This window comes from Aotus nancymaae, unplaced genomic scaffold (assembly GCF_030222135.1).
Source record: "Aotus nancymaae isolate 86718 unplaced genomic scaffold, 86718_ANA_hifiasm-v0.15.2.pri h1tg000002l, whole genome shotgun sequence".
NCBI classification, from domain to species: domain Eukaryota; kingdom Metazoa; phylum Chordata; class Mammalia; order Primates; family Aotidae; genus Aotus; species Aotus nancymaae.
The window spans coordinates 34555084-34577522 of NW_026988413.1; the positions used below are offsets into that span (position 1 = coordinate 34555084).

The 22439-nt window shown below is 35.4% G+C and overlaps 1 protein-coding gene across 5 annotated transcripts in view; it reads right to left on the reverse strand.

Annotated features, from left to right (window-relative positions):
* The window catches only part of PTPRZ1 (protein tyrosine phosphatase receptor type Z1), a 193111-nt gene that overhangs the window by 48015 nt on the left and 122657 nt on the right, over window positions 1–22439 (reverse strand). For 2 of the 5 annotated variants that reach the window (XM_064373967.1, XM_064373965.1), the window contains exons 9-12: window positions 17618–17802; window positions 16135–16261; window positions 9549–9595; window positions 185–3779 (exon numbers count right to left, since the gene is read on the reverse strand). In XM_064373967.1, coding sequence (XP_064230037.1) covers window positions 185–3779; window positions 9549–9595; window positions 16135–16261; window positions 17618–17802 — 3954 coding nt within the window. The remainder of the gene's footprint in view (window positions 1–184; window positions 3780–9548; window positions 9596–16134; window positions 16262–17617; window positions 17803–22439) is intronic. The other 3 variants (XM_064373972.1, XM_064373971.1, XM_064373969.1) reach the window with 2 other exon arrangements.

The following is a 22439-nucleotide window of genomic DNA, read 5'->3' on the forward strand; positions in this document are numbered from 1 at the left end:
AATCATTTGAAATAATAAATAAAATCATACTTTAAAAACTGGAAACTGATTTGTTGAATGTTTTGATTTTAAAAACGATGATGTACCATTTTGCCAAATTTCTACCCTTCCATAATTTTTCTGTTTTACTTTTAGAGAAAGCAAACCACCACACCTCATTCTATCCTTTTGATCCGTAACTAACCTGCCTCTGAAACGTGGAACACTTCTGAGTTCTCGCTAGTAACAGATGGTGTTGGGGACTGTGGGAATCCAGGAGTTATTTCTGAGTCACCTGCTGCCAGGACCCCATCAGCATCTTTTTCATTAGTGTCTGGAAAACTGAAATCTGTGGAAGTCTCATTCTCATTAAGGCTATCTGAGGTACCTTGCCCTGATCCACTTTCTTCATCACTTGTCAGAACTGCCCATGCTTTAGATTCAGGGCTGAGAGGAAGCAGAGCACTACCAGTCTGAATGTCATTTTCCTCCTTTCCATCATTGTGCTTTTGGGGTAGCCCATTTGCTGATGGTGATTTACCAGGACTTCTGTCCATACCAGTTTGACTTTCTGAGGATACACTTGTGACTCTATTATCTTCTCCAGAATTCTCAGATCGTGAATATGAAATTGGATTATTCTGATCCATAAGACTGTTTTCATGGATGTCTGAATCATTCATTACCTTTTCCTGTGATTCTCTATAGGATGAGCATGACATACACTTATGTATGGGTAAGCCATCACTATCTCTGTCATCATCATCATCACCATCATCATCATCATCATCAGTATCACCATCTTCACCACCACCCACTAAATCGGCATCAGATCTGGCACTATGAGTCAGCTCAGAAGTTGCCTTAGAAGGAAACAGCAACTTGGTTGTGGTTACAGAACCATCTCTGTTGGGAGAAACAGCTGTAATGGCAACATGCCCATTTCCTATAGGAACAGAATGATCAGTAGATACAAATGTATCAGAAGCAACTGTTGGAATACCAGCAAATACCTTATCAGTAACAGAACTTTTGGTGAAGGTTAAAATTTCATCAGAATGTATAAACTTATTTATTAGTGTATTTAATGGTTCATCAATTGATAAAACAGGTGTAGCAAATGCATGCCTTCCTTCTGGGGGATAGGCCTGGTTAATCTCCAAATTGGCCGTTTGGAACAACTCATCATTACTGTACAAAGAAGGTACCACTTGCTGGGAACTTTCACTTTTAAACAAAACTGGTTCATATTTCTCACTTGTATAAGAAATGGTTAAGCCTTGAGGTGAAGCAGAGTGCATATGAGAAGTAGGCGATACATCAAAAACTGGTACAGATGTAGAGTGCAGCATGTTTTCACTTGAAGCAGAATTTGATACTGTGAGATGCAATATTGTTGAACTAATTTTATCAACCTTGGGGGTTTCAACCAATATTGGATCACTAGGCACAGCTGGAAGAAGAGTTTTAAGCAAGGTGTCAACATCAGAAGCCTGAAAGGAAGGTTGTAGCAATACTTCAGTACTAAAAGAAGCTGAGGTCTCATAAAATAAGAGCTGAGTTGAAGGAGATAACATTTCACTAGAAGCGGGGTCAGAGGATGCTGGCTCTGAGTTTGCACTAAGCACAGGCTTAAGCGAAGTGTCACCAGATGCTTGAGAGACAGTATATGTAGGTTGAACTGAAAAGTTATTTTCTGGAACTTGACTAATCTCATGATCAAAAACCTTAGTGGTGGTATGAGCAAGGGACCCTGGAAACACGCCCTTGGTGCTAGAAATGGAAACAGAGGTTTCTTGTAAAGATGCATTCAACTTATTTACGTGATCATACATGTTGGGCATGACTGTGCTTTCAGAAGGGTAACCCATCTCACTGAAAGAAGGAATTTGCAGTTCAGTCTCATTTCCATACATTATTTCACTTTTAGAAAGCGCCTTATTATCATCACCAAACACAGATGTTGTATATGTAAATTTGGCTACAGAAACAGGTGAAGAAATGTTAAGGGCTGTCAGCCCATCTGTGTCAGGTAAAAGAAATTCACTATCAGAAGAGGCTCCAGACCATTCCTCATCACCAGAGAGGGCATGAGTAGGCTGCAGTAATGATGCAGTTGGGGTTATTAATGAAGACTTAGGTATTGGTGTATGGCTAGGGCCGCTAAATAAGGAACCCTGATAAGTTACACCCACAGAATCATGCACAGGTATTGCAGAACTGTAAGAAACAGTGAAGATGTGTTGGGAGCCCTCGTTTTTAGATAAGGCATAAGAAGGTTCAGGCCCTGAAGAATGTGTATGCATCACGGCATCACTGCTGGGTGGTTCAACTTGAGAAAACAAAAGCGTTTTATAAAGAACACCAGATTCACTACCAAATTCCAGCGTCTCTGAAGCAGCATGAGTAGCGGTCAGATGTGTCACTACATCAGAATACTGAGCAAGGCTGGGCTCTAATAGCAAATCACCCCCAGCCACTGGCAGAGAAGCATGCAAGGGCACCTTATCACTCTTGGTAGCTGAAGTAACTTGTGGAAGGATTTGAGAAACTGTATGCAGGTGGCGAGACAATTCACTACTCAAGGAAGCAGAGGAAAATGGAAGCAAAGGTGCACCATCATAGGAAGACAGGATGGATTCAAATGACACATCGACACTGGGAAATACAGGCGTAGCATGCAAGGCCGAATCACTACTTGAAGCAGCAGGGGTAGTGTTGAGGATCTGATTGTCAAGCAACAAAGGGGTGACTAGAGGGAAGACTTCACTACTGTAGGAAGGTTGAAGAGGTGTCTCACCATTGTACACCGGTTGGGTGGTCTGCGAGTGTACTGCGTTGACCGTGGACACCAAATCCTGTTGTCTGGAGGATGGGGTAAAAGCATGAGGTGTTACCTCAGTTGGGAAGTAGGCAAAGGTAGAATAATGTGGCATTTCCAGATCTGTAACTGAGGGACCCTGTGACACCACTGGGTCTGCAGAAAAGGACTTGGTTGTTTTCTCAGATTCATCAACACGTATCTCAGTGTAATTAGTCTGGATAAAGCTCTCTCTGCCTGATCCAACATCGGGCTGGGCTGTCATGTCTGTAGAGCTAGGGAACCACACATTTTCATCCACAGAAGGATCCTTTAATGATTCTTCTGAACCTGACGAAGTTGAATCTTCAGAAGCATTTCTAGTTGATTCTGGTATAAAGACATCATATGTGATTGTCTCTGGGTTTTCGGAAGAAAATATATACCCTTGGGATATGTTCTCAGAGATGAATGGCATAGCAGACGTTGCAGGACTGGAGCCTGAAGAATCTTCAGCTCCGTGATCAAACTTGAAACTGGTCAATAAACTCTCCTCCTCACTGATATCGGTAGATACCTCTTGATATTCTGTTATAGAAACTGTATTTAAGGATTCTGCAGTCCCCGACAAACTCATATGTGGATATCTAAGAACAGTTTTAGATCCGTCATTTAAAGAGGCTGAAGTACCTTCCACAGTGTGAGGTGACAGTTCAGTCACAGTCTGAGAAGTCAAGGAAATATCTTTTTCTGTGGCTAATTTAGTGACTGGTTGGGAAGTGGAATTTAAAGATGCATTGGGAACATCACCCTTTCCAGAGAATCCACTTCCTCTTGTGGGGGATCGGTTAGTATTGGCTTCATTGTATTTTGTCCCCATGCGATTATAGTGTGTTGTGGTAGAAAGATGGGGTTCTTTTTTCCTTATTTGGTTTGTGGCACTATCTCTACCAGTATTCACAATAGCATCTTCTTCAGTGTTTTTTCCCTCTTCCTCCACCTTTGAAAAACAAACAAGATTTAATGAGTCATAAGGAAATAGGAGAAAAACAAAATCTTCATATTGCCAGTCATCACTTGTGGCATCTTGGGAACTTTTTATCCTCATAAAACACCATTTTGTAAAATGCATGTCTCTAACTTACAACCGTTATCATCCACTCTTCAGGAGAGTAATTTAACGTAATGAAAACACCTAATTTATGGCTGCCTTTATTTTAATGCTATGGAAAGAAGTGGTTAAACGAACAGATACCACATCTTTAAAAGGAAGACATACTGAAGTTATTTATTGAGAGTGTTATTTAACATGGTATTTATTTTCTCGTTTTTATATTTCTTTGTTCATCAAGCATCAAGCTAAATAGCCATTAGCATATTGTAGTAAGAAATGGTGATGGAACTAATTCAAAGACCAAAGTAGTTGAACATTCAGAATATTTAATTGTATATATTTAGAACAAATCATAATTTTAAGGTCAGAATAAGGGGAAGATTTAGAACTAAAATAGGTGTTTGGTTTTGTTTTCCTTTTGGTTTTTAATATTTTCCACTTAAGACTTAGGCAGATTTTCAAAGGCAACTTGCCAAAATAGGATGTTACTCCTAGTTGTTTAATTTTGTGTTTCCATTAGAATCACCATTCAGGAGGCTGAATCTTCCATGCAATGACACAGGAAGAGACTTCCAGTCTTCTGGTTAAAAGTCAACCAAGACCTATGCTTTCTCTTTCCCTTTCTCTCTCTCTCTCCATACACACACACACACACACAAACACACACACACACACATGTGCATGTTTGTGTGTGTGTGTGTGTGTGTGTGTAACTGGGCATATTATATCTAATTATATGCTTAGAAAACTCAATTGCCAAAGGTATCAAGAATTTTTTTTTTTAGTTCATGTGGGACATGACTTTGTCAGTATCTCTGTACCCAATAACTTGTTAGAATTGTCATTTATTTGATCATTTATTAGATATTTTAAGGCATGTTCCCTAAAAGAAGAAAAAAGTGACTGAGTACAGCCAGTGAGAACTTGACCAATATCATAGAAAGAATCTGAATCTTAAACTGAGTGTGCTCATGAGTATGTGTCATACACATAGAAATCTGCATTGTATGAAACACAAGATTCCAAGCTTAATGGTGGCCTCATTACTTACAGCTTAATTATTTGGCTGGTTGTGAGTAATTTCTGAATTATATGTGACAACTCTCGGAAGTTAGCACACTTGACCTGAATTATATTGAGTGCTAAAAATGGCTACGCTCTCAGATTCCCTTGACAAATTTCCTTACAAGTAGTCAGCATTTTTCATGAAGTTGTACATTCTGTATGATACATTTTTCACAAGGACCACTTGAGAGATTTTGTCAAATAATTTCCTAAATAAAATATTCCCATAATCTACAAACCAAAAATCTTCATGTGAAAGGAAATAAAAATAATTTGCATTGACTTGCTTTTGGGAAAAATTGGTTGGTGCCAGTTATCTCTTCTTTCCTTAGAAGTTCTCATAAATATTTGTTTTATAACTTGATCCAGAGTTTTGCTGGGAATCAATGTTCAGCTTGGCAGTGGGGAGTTTCTAAATTCTTCCTTGTCTTTGCAAACCGAAATATTTGCCTAGTTTTCTCATATCACTCCACACTCTTTCCCTCTACCAAAATTCCATTCAAACCTTCATTTTCCTATCCTTTCTTCCCATTCTCAGCAGACTTCCTGTTTACAGGGAAAACAGAAGCCACCAGACAAAAATACACCTCTTCCTAACATTAAAAACAAGGCCCCTGCCCCTCCTGTCCTGTTAAACTGAAGAGTTTTTCTTCCTTTCTTTTTCTTTTCTTTTTTTTTTTTTTTGAGATGGAGTTTCGCTCTTGTTACCCAGGCTGGAGTGCAATGGCACGATCTCGGCTCACCGCAACCTCCGCCTCCTGGGTTCAGGCAATTCTCCTGCCTCAGCCTCCTGAGTAGCTGGGATTACAGGCACGCGCCACCGTGCCCAGCTAATTTTTTGTATTTTTAGTAGAGGCAGGGTTTCACCTTGTTGACCAGGATGGTCTCGATCTCTTGACCTCGTGATCCACCCGCCTCGGCCTCCCAAAGTGCTGGGATTACAGGCGTGAGCCACCGCGCCCGGCCCTTTTCTTCCTTTCTAAAGCTAATTCCCACTTCCGTGTTTTCGATCTATTCCCTATCATGAACCTGGAAATCGAACATAATTGAGTAGCTCAATCTATTTTATGTTTCCAATTTGTTTTCTCAAATTATCAAACAGATCATTCTCATCAGCTTAAATCAACTCCATTCTCTCTTATGTAAAGGGAACACGATAGAAAACCTGATTCACCTTCTAGTTATCATTCTACTTCTCATCTCTCCTTCATAGCTAAAGTTCCCCAAAGATATGTCATCTATTTTCTCTATATAATCTAATGTCTATTGACCTCCACAATAATATTACATTTATTTCTCTTTGTTTACATTTCCACATAAACATACTTTATCATATTCTGCTATAAGCAATGTAGATTTCCATAAAATTTCTATTATAACATAATGCTATGCACTTCTTCTTGTTACATACTTGGAACAAAAACTATGCACATAGCAGTTACATATGCTTTCTATAAACTTTATGGGGTTCAGAACCCATCAGTCGCTGGTGAAAGTGATTAGTCCTTCATTAATCCTACTCTTTTACATCTTGTTGATCGCTATACGGTCATACTGGCTGTGTCAACATTTTAAGAAGAATATATCATTTATGCTGTGTGATCACTTTATTCATGTCTGACTACAAATATTTCAACAATACTCTTAACTATGATTTATTTATGGAGTTATTGTGACTCACTCTTCCACTGTAATTTCAATCTGTGTCGTATGTCATCCTTCACAACTTCATTTTAAAAATTTAGTGTAAAGCCATGATCATGCTACAGATACTTTGTCTTGCAAATTCATACATTTCTGTTTGGAGAGGACATAAGAAATATCCTTCAAACTATTTATTTCTATATTCAGGGATTAAAAGTCATTAGGAATACATTTCATGCATTTTCCAGCCTGTCATTCATTCCTGCATTAAGCCAAGGAAGTGAATAGTGGATTAGTTAAGTGGTGTTTTCATCCCATCTCATAATCATGCTCCAGGAATACATATTATGACATGAGTCTCTTTTGATTTCACAATATATTATTAACACAATAGTTAATTTCAATAGCCTGAATTACTACCAATTTGCTATGCTAAGCTTACCAATCACTGCTCCTGTATCCTTTATTTTAAATCCCCATCTATGTGGCGGTAGCTGGCTCCCTCTCCCTTGGCAGTGCCAAGGATTCTTCAAGCTCAAAGATTTTGAGCTACTGTTTCTTTGGGCACTACCACCATGGGTAAAGCCCCACAAACCAAATAAGCCTAATGTCATAAGAATTCTTTCTCCTCCTCATTTTCTTCTAGATTGTAGTCTTCTACCAACAAGTAATGACATTGATTTTTAATTCTACTCTGCCTTCTCAGGTGACTCCTTCCTCAGTGTGTCGTATATCCTCATTTTGCTTTTCCGCAGCCTCTCTCCACCTGTCTCCATTCTGTTCTAAGTGGGTGGCTGGAAAATGTGGTCATTCCCTGGGAGGTTCCTTACCTAACTGGTCACCACAGGATGGCTCTGTCCCATTACAGAATTTACAGCATTTGCTGTGCCACTCTCTCTGTACCTTCTCCTTGCCTTCTTGCCTTTCATGTTTAGATGTAACAACGCATCCCTGATATCGTTCATCCCAAATGTACAATCCCACCCCTTGTTTGTTTGCATTAAGAATTCCCACATCTGTGAATCATCCTTTCTTATATATATTATATTAACTTCCATGACTCCATTTGAGTGTGGCATCTGTTTCCTGTTGGACCCTGGACTGATGCACTAAACTGTTCTGTTTGTTTGTTTGTTTTTCTCCTCCTATTCAGAAACTTTTCTTTGGCTACAATAAGCCAGGCTGCTCACACATCTTCACATTCTTCTCTAACAGGAAGATCTGCTTGTGTTTGTCATATATGTAAATGGGGAGACCAGAGGCACCATAACAGGCATAGCTTTAGGGACCTCTATTGTAGAGCATATGACAAAAATAAAGATATACTTCCATTATGTAAGTGGAATAAGCCAAGAACAGAAAGATAAAAACTGCATGTTCTCACTCCTATGTGGAAGTTAAAAAAGTTGATCTCATAGAAGTAGAGTGTAGAATAGTGGTTACTAGAGGCTGGGAAATGTAATGGGAAGACGGCAACCAGCAGAGGTTGGTTAAAGGATATAAAATTACAGCTAGATAGGAAGAATAAGCTACAGTACTCAATAGCACTGTAGGACGACTATAGCTAGCAATAATATGTATTTTCAGATAGTTAGAAAAAAGGATATCAAATGTTTCCAACACAGAAAAATGGTAAATGTTTGAGATAATGGATACGCAAACTACCCTGATTTGATCACTATCTACCTCATAAATATGTAGAACTATTATATGTCCATTAAAAATGGAAATTAATTAAAAATGTATATCAGGTAACACGTATAGCCTATTTACACAGTTAATATTATAAATACAATATTATAGTTTTATGTAGAGATTTACTAGTAATATTGACAGATTTTAAATAACTTTTTTAGGTTTATGGTAATAAGTTGTCATAGGGTTAATGGCATCAGAGAAGAAAAATAACTAAACATGGATCTTGTAACTAAAGTAACTAAGCAGGGATCATGAATCATGATAATGGGAATTACTATGAAAAATAATTGATCATTCCTTGGTCTTTTCTAAAGAATCTGTGATGTGTAATGCCTAGTATGTAAGATGGAACTTAGAATATCTTTTACCACAGGGTACCAATTACTGAAACAAGGGCTTACATCAGTATGTCAGACCAATTATTTGAATTAACAACTCAGCATAAATATAATTTCTTTTTTGACCTAATTCTGTTGATCATTTGTAGATATATATGTACACATGCATGTGAACATGTATGTACACACACAAATAAAGATATCCTTAGCTGAAATATGTAAACTCCTGTTGAAAGGTGGATTGATCATTTTGGTAAAATAGTCCCTTGTAAGAAAGACTAGCCATAAGATATATAAAATATCAAGATAGTTTATACCTATGAAAGACCTACTGGTTATTTATTGCTGGATAACAGCACTAGTTATCACACTTTATTAGCTCCTACACAATCTATACACATGCACACATTCATATTATCATCAACAATAGCACATAAACTGAATACACAATTTCATTATGATAAACAGCACATTAGGGCATAGGATGAAATATAAAATATATTAAATAATCACTTTCTCTCTATTTAAAAAAATTAAAATGGTGTTAAAATTTATAGTCTCAAATACCTATAAATTTTATCAATAAATAGTACAGACTACTCATAGTATAAGTGCCAATTTATAGCTGTAGTGCATAACTATATTTATTTTTAAAGGTCATTGTTTTTTATCATCACCATTTATATTTCTAGTTTTTTAGTACTATACCCATCAAAACATCTTTCAACTTCTTCAAAGAGAATCACATATATCAACTATGTGACTATATGTAAAGCTTAGCAACTAACCCCACAAATAATAAATCGCGCAACACAACTTTCATTCATGTGACAATACCTAACACCTAAGCAACAGTTCAAAAGAGACCATTAAATAATAAAACATTTGAATATTAAAATGGCTATGATACCTTGATTATTTCTTCAGTTCCAATTAATTCAGGAAAAATATCAAGTTCTACAAAATTAAAAACAAAATTATTATTTGTTCAACTATTTCGGCCTTTGTGGATTTACCTATGGGTGGAAAGAGGAGAAATTAAAAAGAACCAAAAAGCTAATGTCAGCTTTGAAAATTTAGACTTTCTCACAATAAAAATTCCAAATTTTAGTTTTCAACATTACTGAAAACAACACAACACTACGTGAGCTTATATGTAACTACACAAATCTTGATCTCTATCTCCCATTCCACTCCCTTCCCCATTCACCCCACCAAATCTGATTGAAGCTAAGAACAGAGAGGTCAGTGAAACTGATAAAACTGAGTGTAAAAAAATGCAAATAATTTTTCATCAGTGCAGTTACTTTCATCCTTAACAGGGCTGATAAAAGCATAGTTGGGAGAATGCCAGGGATTTTCTGGAGAATTGATTTTCTTATTCAGCTACTTCTTCCTTAAGTTTCTATTTTGACTGAGGGACAAATAATTACCTTTACTCCTCAAATTTGGGCTCATACTTATTTCCATACAGGGTGCTGCACCAGGTAAAATGAAGAGTGTTTTCCAGCCTTGCTGTCAGCAAGAGGAACTGAACACAGTGAATCTTGTAACTTCTTCCCAGGGAAACTCAGCTAATGCTGTCTACGTTAAGAATCTGATGACCAGGATCATTCCAGTCTGTTTGTCCCAATGAATCAGAATCAACATATGACTATCTCAGTGCTAAAACAGGACCTGTCAGGGAATGTCAGGAAAGAGTAAGCTGTTCTCTCCTAAGAAGGAATCTAGCCACACTGCCAAACGACTGAGGGGCCAGAGGAGAATTTGTCTTTAGTCTTGGTCTGAGCTGCCCTGATCATTAGGAAGATGGTAGGCAAAGTAACAGGGAGGTTTGAGCATTATTATGATGATGTTCTTCAAACTCCCATGCTTTTATGGAATCTCAGGCTATCTTCAAAATTTATGCTCTGCACCATCCTAATGCTGCGTATGTTCTATGTTTTATGCCCTTTCTTGTCCTCAAAAGAAATGTATATTCTATAGAAATCTCAAGGTATACCTGAACCAACATTAAATGTCTGTCATACCCAGATCTGTTTTCCAATACAAACTTTCTTGAGGTTTTTTCTACTTTTAATCAAGGCTCTTGGGAATTGATATATTGAAAACCATAAAATGAGAATGCATGTAAAATCTGTTAAGCATGCCTACCTCCGAAGAAGATTCAGATTAAGTTAATATTCTTGACAACATAGCTGTTTCAAAATTACTTACCCTAAACATCTTCCTGTGATTTAAAAAGGAAAGTACTCACTAGAAACAATCACAATCTTACTTTTAATTCTCACTTTTTTTCTTATAAAAACTATCCATGAAGAACTTTGGAAATTTTATTTTGATCATTAGTGTTCTCTTTCTTTCTTCCTATGAAATCCTTTCCTCACCGTCTGTTCTTCGTGCTCTTTGTTCTTTACGTTTCCAAACTAAAGCGATTTCAATCATCTCAAACACTTGTGTCTTTGTAACCGCCATACAGATTAATACACGTGAATTTTAAAATGAGATGCAACTAAACTGTGACAGACAAATGACCTTCAATATGATTTTCTAAAAGCTATGACTAAAGACGTTCATGCATGTAAAAAATCTTCAAATTAAGCACATTAGACAATACTAGTTTTACTGAAAGTAATTTGAAGAGAAGCCACTCTTTTTTTCTTAGACTTTTGAAATATTTCATGCTCATAATGGATAATCATAATCAAATACTTGTTAGTGGTACACATATTGTAGGTTTTCCTCTGCTAAGAGGCTATGGAAAAATATCAACAATATTCCATTTGTTTCAACATGCTTAAGAAGTGTTTAATTTTTTAAATAATGGTTTAACTCTACCTAACTTCATACTTTTAATGGGCAAATATAATTTTCTTATTTAATTATAATAAGGGTTGAGGTAGGGTATAACTATCACATCATGGATTTATTTCCTTTTTGCTTCAATATTTTCAGTGTGCACTGCATTTTATTTACTTTTATCATTTTACCAGAGCATAAATTAACTATAGGGATTATGGTTTCTATTCTAGTAAATTACAATACAGGGTCTTAATCCAATCACATCCCCTAAAGAATATTAATTACTCATACTATAATTGGGCTGCTGTTTACTGTAATAAAAGTAAGACTTTTTTTTGGCCTCCTTATCTCTGGGGCAACATGTGTGGGCCTAGGCAGGTCTCTGAGACTCCCTCCATTCTTGGCACTCTCGTGGGCGATCACCCCAAGTGCTGGCACATTCATACTGGTGCGTGGAAACCCACCTTGAAGGAACTTTATTCTGGTTTCCAACTGGTCTCAGATCATTTGAATTGACTGAAATTCCCAGGAATACTTCAAGATCTCTATTTCTTAGAACCCAGCAGTCTTTTGCTGAGACTCTTCAGAACAATTTTGAAATAAAATAATTTTGAACTATTACTTCTATCTTCCTAAAGATTTTGAAGCCATAATTCTAGATCTGTGAGTTCAACATTTTGGACTCAAACTGAGCTCTGCTGATGGGCACAGAGTCTCATCTTAGGTACCCTTAGGCCTGCTGCTTTCCCACAAGTAATAACTGATATTTTAGTAACCACTGGTCGGAGTCAGGCAGTACTAATATATTAAATAGTTCAAAAATTATATTGGTTTATAGAATCTTCTCTCTTCATCAAAATAGATTCCATAAAGGCTAGAAAAACGTCTGATAATGAAGAACTATCAGAATTTTTTGTTTTGAGTGAACACTTGAAATTCACATTTTTAAAATGACTGAACAAAAACTTTTGACTCATTCTGGTTTTGTTTTGGAACACATGTAATGTTAGATTTTTAAAAAACACATTAAGAACACATTAATTTTCTATGACACAAAAAAGCAACACTGATGTAGGTGAGCAAGGAAGGCTTATTTAATTGTAGGAAGATAAGCCAAGTTTCACAGTGCACGAAATAAAAGCAATGTAGACTGCAATTACTTCAAACTATGATTTTGCATATAATAATGTAATAACACTAACAGGAAGGATGGTACAGGGAGAATAAGGACAGATGCATGGGTGACTTAACAAGACAATTGTTTTACAACTGAAAGCACACAGTAACAGGAAACTGTTGATTTAATTCATCATGCTTTTAAATTGAACACATATAATTATTAAGGCCCTGAAACTGTACTTAAATAATGCCTTTATAACTGTATAGTAATTAGCTCTATATTATATAAGAGAAATAAGTATAATTATCTTAGTGACAATAAAATACATTTATGAAATTATTCATTTATAAATATAATTATCTAAGAAGTCTTTAAAAAGAATATACATCTTTTGAACATTAAAATGTCTCCTTAAAAATTTAATTTCTGAATGCAAATTTACACATTTATTTTTAAATGGCAATTTGAAATAATACTTAATGAACATTAGTTTATGGTGATACTATTGTACACAAGTGTAATTAAAAGGTACAAAAAACAATGTAAGCAAATTACTTATTTAAATGCACATTTTTATCAAATTTAGGAAGTTAGAGGCACTATTTGGAAGACTGAGTTTTTCTTCATGGAAACTGATTAAAATATTTGAAATCTATTAAAGAATGACAGCAATTCTAAATTACCTTCTTCATTTCTTTTTAACAAAAGCAATAAACAATATAATATTTAGTAAACAGTTTATCCTAAATAATAATAGAATTATTAAGTAGGCTACATTACAGTTACCAAGCTAATAAAACAACATAATTAACAGGATGAAGTGGTATTAATAAAAACCATGAAATAAGCAGCAAACTCAAAAGCCACTTACATCTGTATTAGCAACATAAATAACAAAATTCACAAATTTTGCCTCTTGGAGGCACCAAATTTGTTTTACCAAGCCACAAGATAGTACTACTGTCAAGACTTTCATTGGGATATATTTACCATAGAAACAATAGTTAAGACAATGTAATTTCAATACTGAATTATAAATACGTGGATAAAAATGCCATTTCAGCCTTTAAGATCAGAAAGAATAAATTCTATGAGAATCCATATTTTCTTTATAAAAAATAGGATAATCCCAGACTTTGAGGGAACAGGTTTTTGATGTAGGAATTTTGGTAGAAATAGTTAGGGAACCATCTACCTAAGTCTGTAACCCTTGGCTTTTAAGAGGCGTAGCATATGAAAACATGAAATCAAATGCCATCTTTTACTAAAACATCATTACTGTACAAAATGTCTTAACAGACTGAGGCATCCATGGAGATTTAATGGTGTGTCCAAACAAGCATCTCATTATTACAATGTTCGTTAGTGTCTCAATCCTTTAAATAAATAGAAATTTAAATTATAATAATATTTATTATTTTGTACAAATGTGAAAACACAACAAATGATAGAAGAATATTATACTTTGTGTCAATATAGAGTCAGTCTAACAGGATCACTCAGAAATCACTTATGGAGAAAATACATATTTAATCTGTTTTTTTCATATGCAATAAGTTTCTCCAAAACAAAAAAACAAAAAATTCAGAAAGTTTAAAGCTTTGGCATAATGAATAAATTAGGAAACAGTGTAAACATAAATAACTAAAAGTAATACTTTTTTGCAAACTTCTGAGAGATTGTTTTATGTATGAAATTAAAGTAGCATAATTAAACAAAGGTAATAAAATTAAGTGAATGTGTTCAATATACTTCATACTCAAAATGCATAAATAAGGGTAGAAGAGATTTTTTATATGCCATATTTCAATTAATTCAAATATGGTGTTGGCCAACATGATCAATATTGTATGGCTAAAGATATTATTTTCTGGGTAGATCAACGTGGGAAACTTTGGTGAGGGCTGCCACTCAGTGGTGTAGCAGGGCAGGCACAGTTAAAATCATGGTCAGTTACTTTGATATTCATCTTTCAGTAAGATTTAGAGCTCACATTTCATTTAAAAATAACCTGATTTTGAAAAACAATGCTAAATAAAGGCAATAAGAAAGATGGTTATACCCAGACCATGAGGCAGGTCATAAGAAATATTAAATGATGATGTTGCCATCATGGTAGTAGTAATATTCATTAGTTATCAATATCTTGCAAGTTTTGTAGCCTGTGATTTGGAACGAAGCAGACTAAAACATCTGATTCTCTGATACATACTCTTTTTATTTTTTGAGATGGAGTCTCACTCCGCCGCCCAGGCTGGAGTGCAATAGTACATTCTCAGCTCACTAAACCTCCGCCTCTCGGGTTCAAGAGATTCTCCAGCCTCAGCCTCCTGAGGAGCTGGGATTACAGGCATGTGCCACCAAGTCCAGCTAATTTTCATGTATTTTTAGTAGACACGGGTTTCACCATGTTGGCCAGGCTGGTCTCAAACTCTTGATCTCATGTGATCTGCCCGCCTTGGCCTCCCAAAGTGCTAGGATTACAGATGTGAGCCACTGCACCCAGCCTGACATATACTCTTTAATTTAAAGTCAACTAGTAAGAAAAGCTATGGTAAGTTGATCAAGGAACATGTACTTTATTTAAGCTTATGATGGATTAAAGTCCCTGCTACAGCATTTAGACAACAATGCAAACCATGCACATCAGTTTTCCTGCCATAGGTAAAACTGAAATAGTCTACAATTGATATTGTAACCATTCACTTACAAAAGTTTCGATGAGTAGGATCCTAATACGGATGACTAAAGAATATAGATATTTATGTATGTATGTATGTATGCAGATGTATGTGATTATACATATGTATATGCATATATATATATATATATATATACCTTCATTCTATTACTTTAAAACTGCTTACACTAACAAGAGGAAAACTAACTTAATTATGTAAACTTGTAAGCTGTCAAATTACGATGGCCAGTATTTGATTCAGTTATTGCATATGCTCTAAGATCAAAAGATTTTCCCATATACGAGAAGGTGCATGCAAGTAAAACACAAGTAAAAGCAACTTTTACTTGTTTTGTTTTTGGGAAAGAGTATTGGCAATCATCCAAGAGGAAAGCACCCCACTCCATATAACCAAACTATAAAAAGCAGAAAAATATCTAAGACAAACTCTTGAGATGTTTTGTATAGATATTTGAGAGTACTTAACATGGTCTTAGGACCATGTATATACTTACTACATAATGCTTTGGGGGCTGAAAAAACGAAATAAATACAAATGAAACCAACTCTTAATTAACCAAAATAACAGTCTCAGCGTTTACATGGCAATTTTCATTTGATGATCATTACATTATAAATATGTTTAGTCACTCTTATTTTACAAATGGAAAACTCCAATATTAAGGATAAATTTACTTATTGTCCTGCACCAGACCTGCTGAATGAGAAATGAGTGCCATGCCTCAAAAAAATTACCTGACAATCCAGACTTGAGAGAAAATCACTTTGCCTTTTGGCCAAAAGAATATAAACTTAGAAAGCATCAATGCATCCAGTAATTGAACTAACCTCATTTATTGAGTTAATATATAGGTGTATCTGGGGGGCACTTACCAGGATTATCGGTAGGCATGTCGACAATCAGCTGGTCACTGTATTTTCCATATAAGCCATTAGTGCATATGGCTACTATTTGAAGAACATAACTCACATTGGGTAGCAAATTATTGAGAATAGCACCCTAAAAGAAAGATGTTAGTAATTATACAAATATGATTCTTATAGGACTAATAACACACTAGGTATCTTTCCTATAAAAATTTTTTTCCCCTGGTCCATGGAAAAAACTTGTATTAATCTAAGGAAATGTTTATGCAATCTTGCTTAGTTAAATTGTGGTATTTGTAAATTATGAAGATACTGGAAAACTAGGGTTTTTTTTTTTTTCCTTTTTAGAAATCAGATTTAGTTTTAGGAATTTCATTTTTAGCCAGAATTCATCGAATTCACAAGTGAGTACCACAAACTAAAAATAAATATTTTAGACAAAAGAAATGGGGAGCATTTCAAATAAGAAGCAATGTGAAAAAAGTGAACAATGAATTTATCTCTTTTTCTTGGCCATATATATGCAAGAACAGTAATAGGATTATCTTCTTCACATAAATATGAGATAAAAATATTTATTACTAATTAATGTCACAATTTTCCCAGATCATTGTGTCTCCACATTCTAGGCAACCGAATTAATAGGATGCTAAAATTTTATCCATTTTGTCCACGTGATCTGAAACATAATTGACAATGAGTTTTTATTTACATGCAGGTTCCCAAGACTTGCAGGACTCTAGGTACCTGATTGCAGAGTCCAGTGTCCTTTAATCTACAGTGGGGACTCTCTGGACCTACATCCAGATGAGGGTTTGTCAATTACACCCTAATCTATGGCCAACACTTCCCTACCAGAGCAAAGTTTAATGCTGTCATGCCCAGGCCAGAGAAGGAGTCCATACTTTATTCATGTGCACTGGTGGAGACAGGCAGGGGTGGACCTTTTTGTAAGGAATTTTGTCTTACATCCCCAAAGTTCTGACCTAATCATGACTTCCCATCTGTTACCTGAAATATTTTGGGTGCAACAGAAAGGACTTGTATGCCCCCTTCCCTACTTTTCCTGTGCTGATACAGCATAATGGAAGACACAGTATAAAATGTAACAGGGCACTGAGATTCTGGCCCGATTCTACAACTGAAATCCTGAGGAAGTTTCATTTAGCTGTTCTCTAAGTCTCTTGATTTGTAAAGAAAGGCCACACTAAATGATCTCCAGTTCATAAGTCTTTCATATCTATCTACTCTATAATGTTATTGTTATTGGTAAAGTTATGGTCTCCGTTCAATTAAATGAAACTTTTGACATAATTTAGTATAGCTTCTAAATTTAAAAGTTTTTTAATTTAAAAATACTCAGCCCACCCCACCTTCACATAAAGTCTAAAAGTAATGGAGGGCAATAATATATAATCATTTGTAAGTTCTTACCTTGGAAATTAAATTATAATGTTACCATATGTAAAACAACTGATCATATAGTTACCAAGTCTTGATAGCCATCTGTCAAAAATTCATGCTTGGTTTGGTCCTCTCCATCCAACTGCTGGTACAAAACTGCAAACTTCTCAATCATCGTATCATAAACAACTCGAGGTCTTTCCCATGTAACAAGAAGGCTGGTGTAATTCTCTGGGTCAGCCTGAACATTTTCTGGTTCTGAACTACAAACTTCAGAGAGAAAAAAAGTACAACTATTGATAGAACTTACCCTTGAGGACCTTAATAAATAAAACATATTCTATAAAAATTTTACTATATTTTATTTCAACATAAGGTAAAAAGTTACACTTTCCCACTGTGGAGCTCTGCATATCCCACTTCCAATGTCTAAAATACTCTTTCCTTTCCTCTTAACTCTATCTGTTCAAATCTCAGCTTTCCATTCCAGAAAGGTCTTGGTCAAATGCTACCTCCTTCATTACGCACGGTAACCTCTACTGAAGGGATCTCTGTCATTATCAATTGCCTGTCTTGTTTTATGTTTATTACTGCATTATTTGCATACTTTCGTATTATTTTTTCCTGAATGGATCTTGACTCCTCTAAGGGATTATAAACATAAGAACCATAGTTCTGTAGTTCTGTATTGCCTAGAACATTGTTGTAAATGTATTTGGCATGCAGATTCATTCTTAGAAATAAATGAACAAAGCATATCTGCAAGCCCACGGTGACTTAATTTCTCTTCTTTGGTACCTGAAAATATATTCAGCTCAGGACGAAGATAATTTCAATTATGAAAGACATACTATTATTGGAACATTTTGTTATTAGAGAATCCTTGAAGTAATTTAAAATTCCCAACCAGAGAAAACCAAAGAACAACTAAAATGACCATTTCAATATTTTTCAGAAGTGCTGACAAAAATCTCATTTCGTTGTCATAAGTAGATTAAGAAAATAATTTTAGGGAATTAAAAGACTTGTTTGTCTCATCTGAAAAAAACAATACTGTGAAAAATCATTCAGAGATTTCTTAAAATGAATTCAGGCCCATGCTGGGAATCATGCCCCAACTTTAGTCCCATCAGAGTGCCCTGGAACTTTCTGAAATGCATTTATAATGTGATAGTTTGGAATAACTGAGAGGAGAAAAACTGTAACATTTTATGATATTTTATTAATGAAGCAGAGTAATATATATTAATAATCTCTTCACAGGCCAGATTTGCAAAGCAATCTCTCAGGGCGAATATTAATATACTTACAGAATCTGGGCTCTGCTTTCAGGTGATACCTGAAGTTACAAAGCCCTCACTTGATGTGAGCATGCAGTACACTTAGATCAATCAGTCATCACTGATACAAAAACTACAAGGACTCAAAAATACGTTAACAATTGCAGCAGAATGTGACCAAAATGCCTCGTCTCTACTAGTTTGCAGTTCACCGCATGAACACAAGAGGGCACCCACAACTAACAATTGGTCTTATAAATTGAAACAAATTTACTTATAGTATTTAGTATTCACAATTTTAGCAAATGTACAATATGCTGGCAGTGGTATACCATATGTACAGTATGCTAGCAGCAGTACAGAAATGATTTATAAAATATGAATGTATATATTTTTAAAAATAAATACATTTATAGCTTTATATCAGTTAAAATTATTCACGTCAACCCTTTGATGCTATTTTTAGTTTAGAGAGGGCTTAGATTGGGGTGTTCCTTTGGAAATAAAAAAATTGTTTCTTTATCAAAAAAACATGAATTTAGGTTAAGAAAATGTATTCTAATTTAGATCTATACATCGTGTTACTCTATCAAGTGACACTTCTACTAATGTCCACCAGATGGCAGAAGACCTTCAAATCGTCTCAAGTGAGCCATTCACGTTTATATCATTGGAGCAACAACCTCATTCCTGCTTCTAATGAATCCCAAGTTCACTTTTAGAAAGTTGGAAGTGATTCCGAACAATATCACTTGTAGATTTCATCCCCCAAAAATCAATCCCACTTTTAACATAATGGGAATGATTTAAAGTGAACTATACTCTTCAAGATAAAACTGTTTTGAAATGCATTAATTTTATGCATGCATACGAATTATAACAATCTCTTGAGAAAAAAATAAAAGCATTAGTTGCAAAACATCCAAAGAACTACTGCATAAATAGCAGGAACTACTTTGGTTGGATGTCTATGTTTATCTCGCCTTAATAAAAGCAATCAGGCCGGGCGCAGTGGCTCATGTCTGCAATCCTAGCACTTTGGGAAGCAGAGGCGGGTGGATCACCCCGGTTTAGGAGTTCAAGACCAGCCTGGCCAACATGGCGAAGCCCTGTCTCTACTGAAAATACAAAAATTAGTCGCGTGTGGTGGTGCACGCCTGTAATCCCAGCTACTCGGGAGGCTGAGGAAGGAGAATCACTTGAACCTGGGAGGTGGAGGCTGCAGTGAGCCAAGATCATGCCACTGCACTCCAGCCTGGTCAACAGAGCAAAACTCTGCCTCAAAAAAAAAAAAAAAAAAAAAGAAGCAATCAGTACATGTGTCAAAATTTATGAATCGACATTAACATAAAGTAGAGCTCCAAAAAAGAAAGCTCTGTTTTCTTGAGAGTAGTTTTCACTGTTTTGTCCTCTTCCTTGTAAATCTGTAAGAGTGTGTGAGTTATTTAATAGTTTGAGTTTATATTTTAATTAGAAATTTATTTTAAAAATACTTGTGTTTATCGATAATCAACAATATAGTTGTATGTTATCAAGCTTCAGGTAAACCTTTTCTTTTAGATGTGGAGACACAGGATCTTGTGCAGTAAAAAAAAAACATACATACTTCAGAATTTTTTTTTTTAACAAAAAAGCCTGTATTTCTATATAGTGTATGATCTTGCCAAAGGGTTGCCTTTCTATAAGATCGAACTCAATCTTTTAAATAACAATTTAGTTAATTCCATATACACTATTTGGTGTTCAAACCATGGAATGACCATAGAAGAAGTGATTGATAGACACTAAATTTTTCAGGTGTTCCATATATTTCCTATTGAAATCAGCCCAATTCTCTTATTAGAAGCATGTGTGCTCTGTAAAGTACATTTTCTGGATTGAAAATCAATATCGTTTTTCAAATCAATATGTACTCAGACATCAAATACAAGCTACTACAGAATAAAATGGTAACAAAAATAAAATTTCCCTGATCATGAGAAGTTAGAAACTGTTGAGGCTTCATTCCTTCTTCAGCACTAAATCTCACATACTGATTCTTTTCCACATCTACATGTGATCTAGGTCATAGTTTCTGATTCTTTAGGGAGCACTGACCAAGAATAAGAACCTGGTTATTGCAGGTGTCTGGCTGTGAGTCTGGGACCCATGACAAGTCATGTAGGGTACAAGTAAATGGCACTGTACCATACATAAACAGTGAGCAAAATATCCTCACTATCAAGAATGAGAATGCAGTCTCCTTTATCAGGGAGCTATACATGTTCTTGCTTTAAAAACTTATTTTTAGCATTCCACTCTCATCTGCTTGTTTCTAGGCACTCTAGACATACAGAGGAAGAAGGTACTGTCTCAGTCTTCAGGATGCTCATTCCTGTGATAGCTTTCAAATACTTAGGTTTAGTAAGCTCTCAGATGTAATGAGTGGTTTAGATTCTAAATTCTGCACTCCATTGATAGAGGAATGTATAACAAACTTGTGAAAAAAAATCTGCCATTTAGACTACATTAGGTAATTCTTTTCAAATTCATACACATTTCCCACTAAAAATGGTGTAAGCTGCTGAAACTTTTAACTGACCGAAAGTCCTGTGGTTTTTCATTCATCCTCTCATGCTTAAATGAAGACAGAACACCTATTACGTAGGAATGGACATAATCTATGGAACAAGTGCCAAAATATTAATAAGCAAAGCACCGAGTAACAGGAGGAAAAAGTGCAGAAAAAAAGAAGAAATAAATAGAGATAATACAAATGCATTCCTTGGCTGTGACAAATCTCTTTGTTAATCAAGAAAGTTGATGCAGATGGCCAAGGGTAGACAGGAGATTTCTTTCACTTCTGTTGCTCTCTAGGCTGCCTTGGAAGAAGTACAATCTACCCCAAGGGAGAAGGTGCAGTCTTAGCTTCAGGTATTATGAGTAAAATGCGGATTGATACACAATGGCAGGGAGGTGATCCTTAGGGAATGGCAGAGAAAATGTCATAATTACCCGAGACTACACTAGGTCTCACTCAGTTGTTTCCCACTAATTTGAAGTTCTGTATAGTTTAACACAGCTCATGACAAAAGTGCTTTGTAACTACATGCTAATAAATCCCCCACATCCTTATTTGAAGCTTATGATCCTCATTTTTAAAAAGTAGTAAGACAGGTATGTGGATGACTACTGGGAGAAAAGCTGAAAGACTTACAGACCCAGAAGGTAACCAACGAGGCTGTGATTTCACCTCAGGCGGCAGCAGATCTTAATAAAACTAATGTAAACATTGACACAAATGTTAAATGTAATTGGAAAAGATCTATCCCCGTATTGCACTTCTGAATGATTATATATTCACTTTAGATTAATTACCAAAAGAAGTCTTTCTAATTCTACCTCTTTCACTCAGTCTTTAGAAACACAGAGTGGCCTCATCAACAGTTCAATTTGAAATACATAATTTTCTAAGAAGTAAATAATATTCATTTCACATTTTAAAAAATATTTGCAGTACAGTGTTAACATACATGTGACCTTAAAAAATGCTATTAATAACCCACTGACCTTCAAGAAGGTAATGTATAATTCATCATGACGTTTTTCAGGATATTGTAGAACATTTCTCATAGGTAAAAATATTAT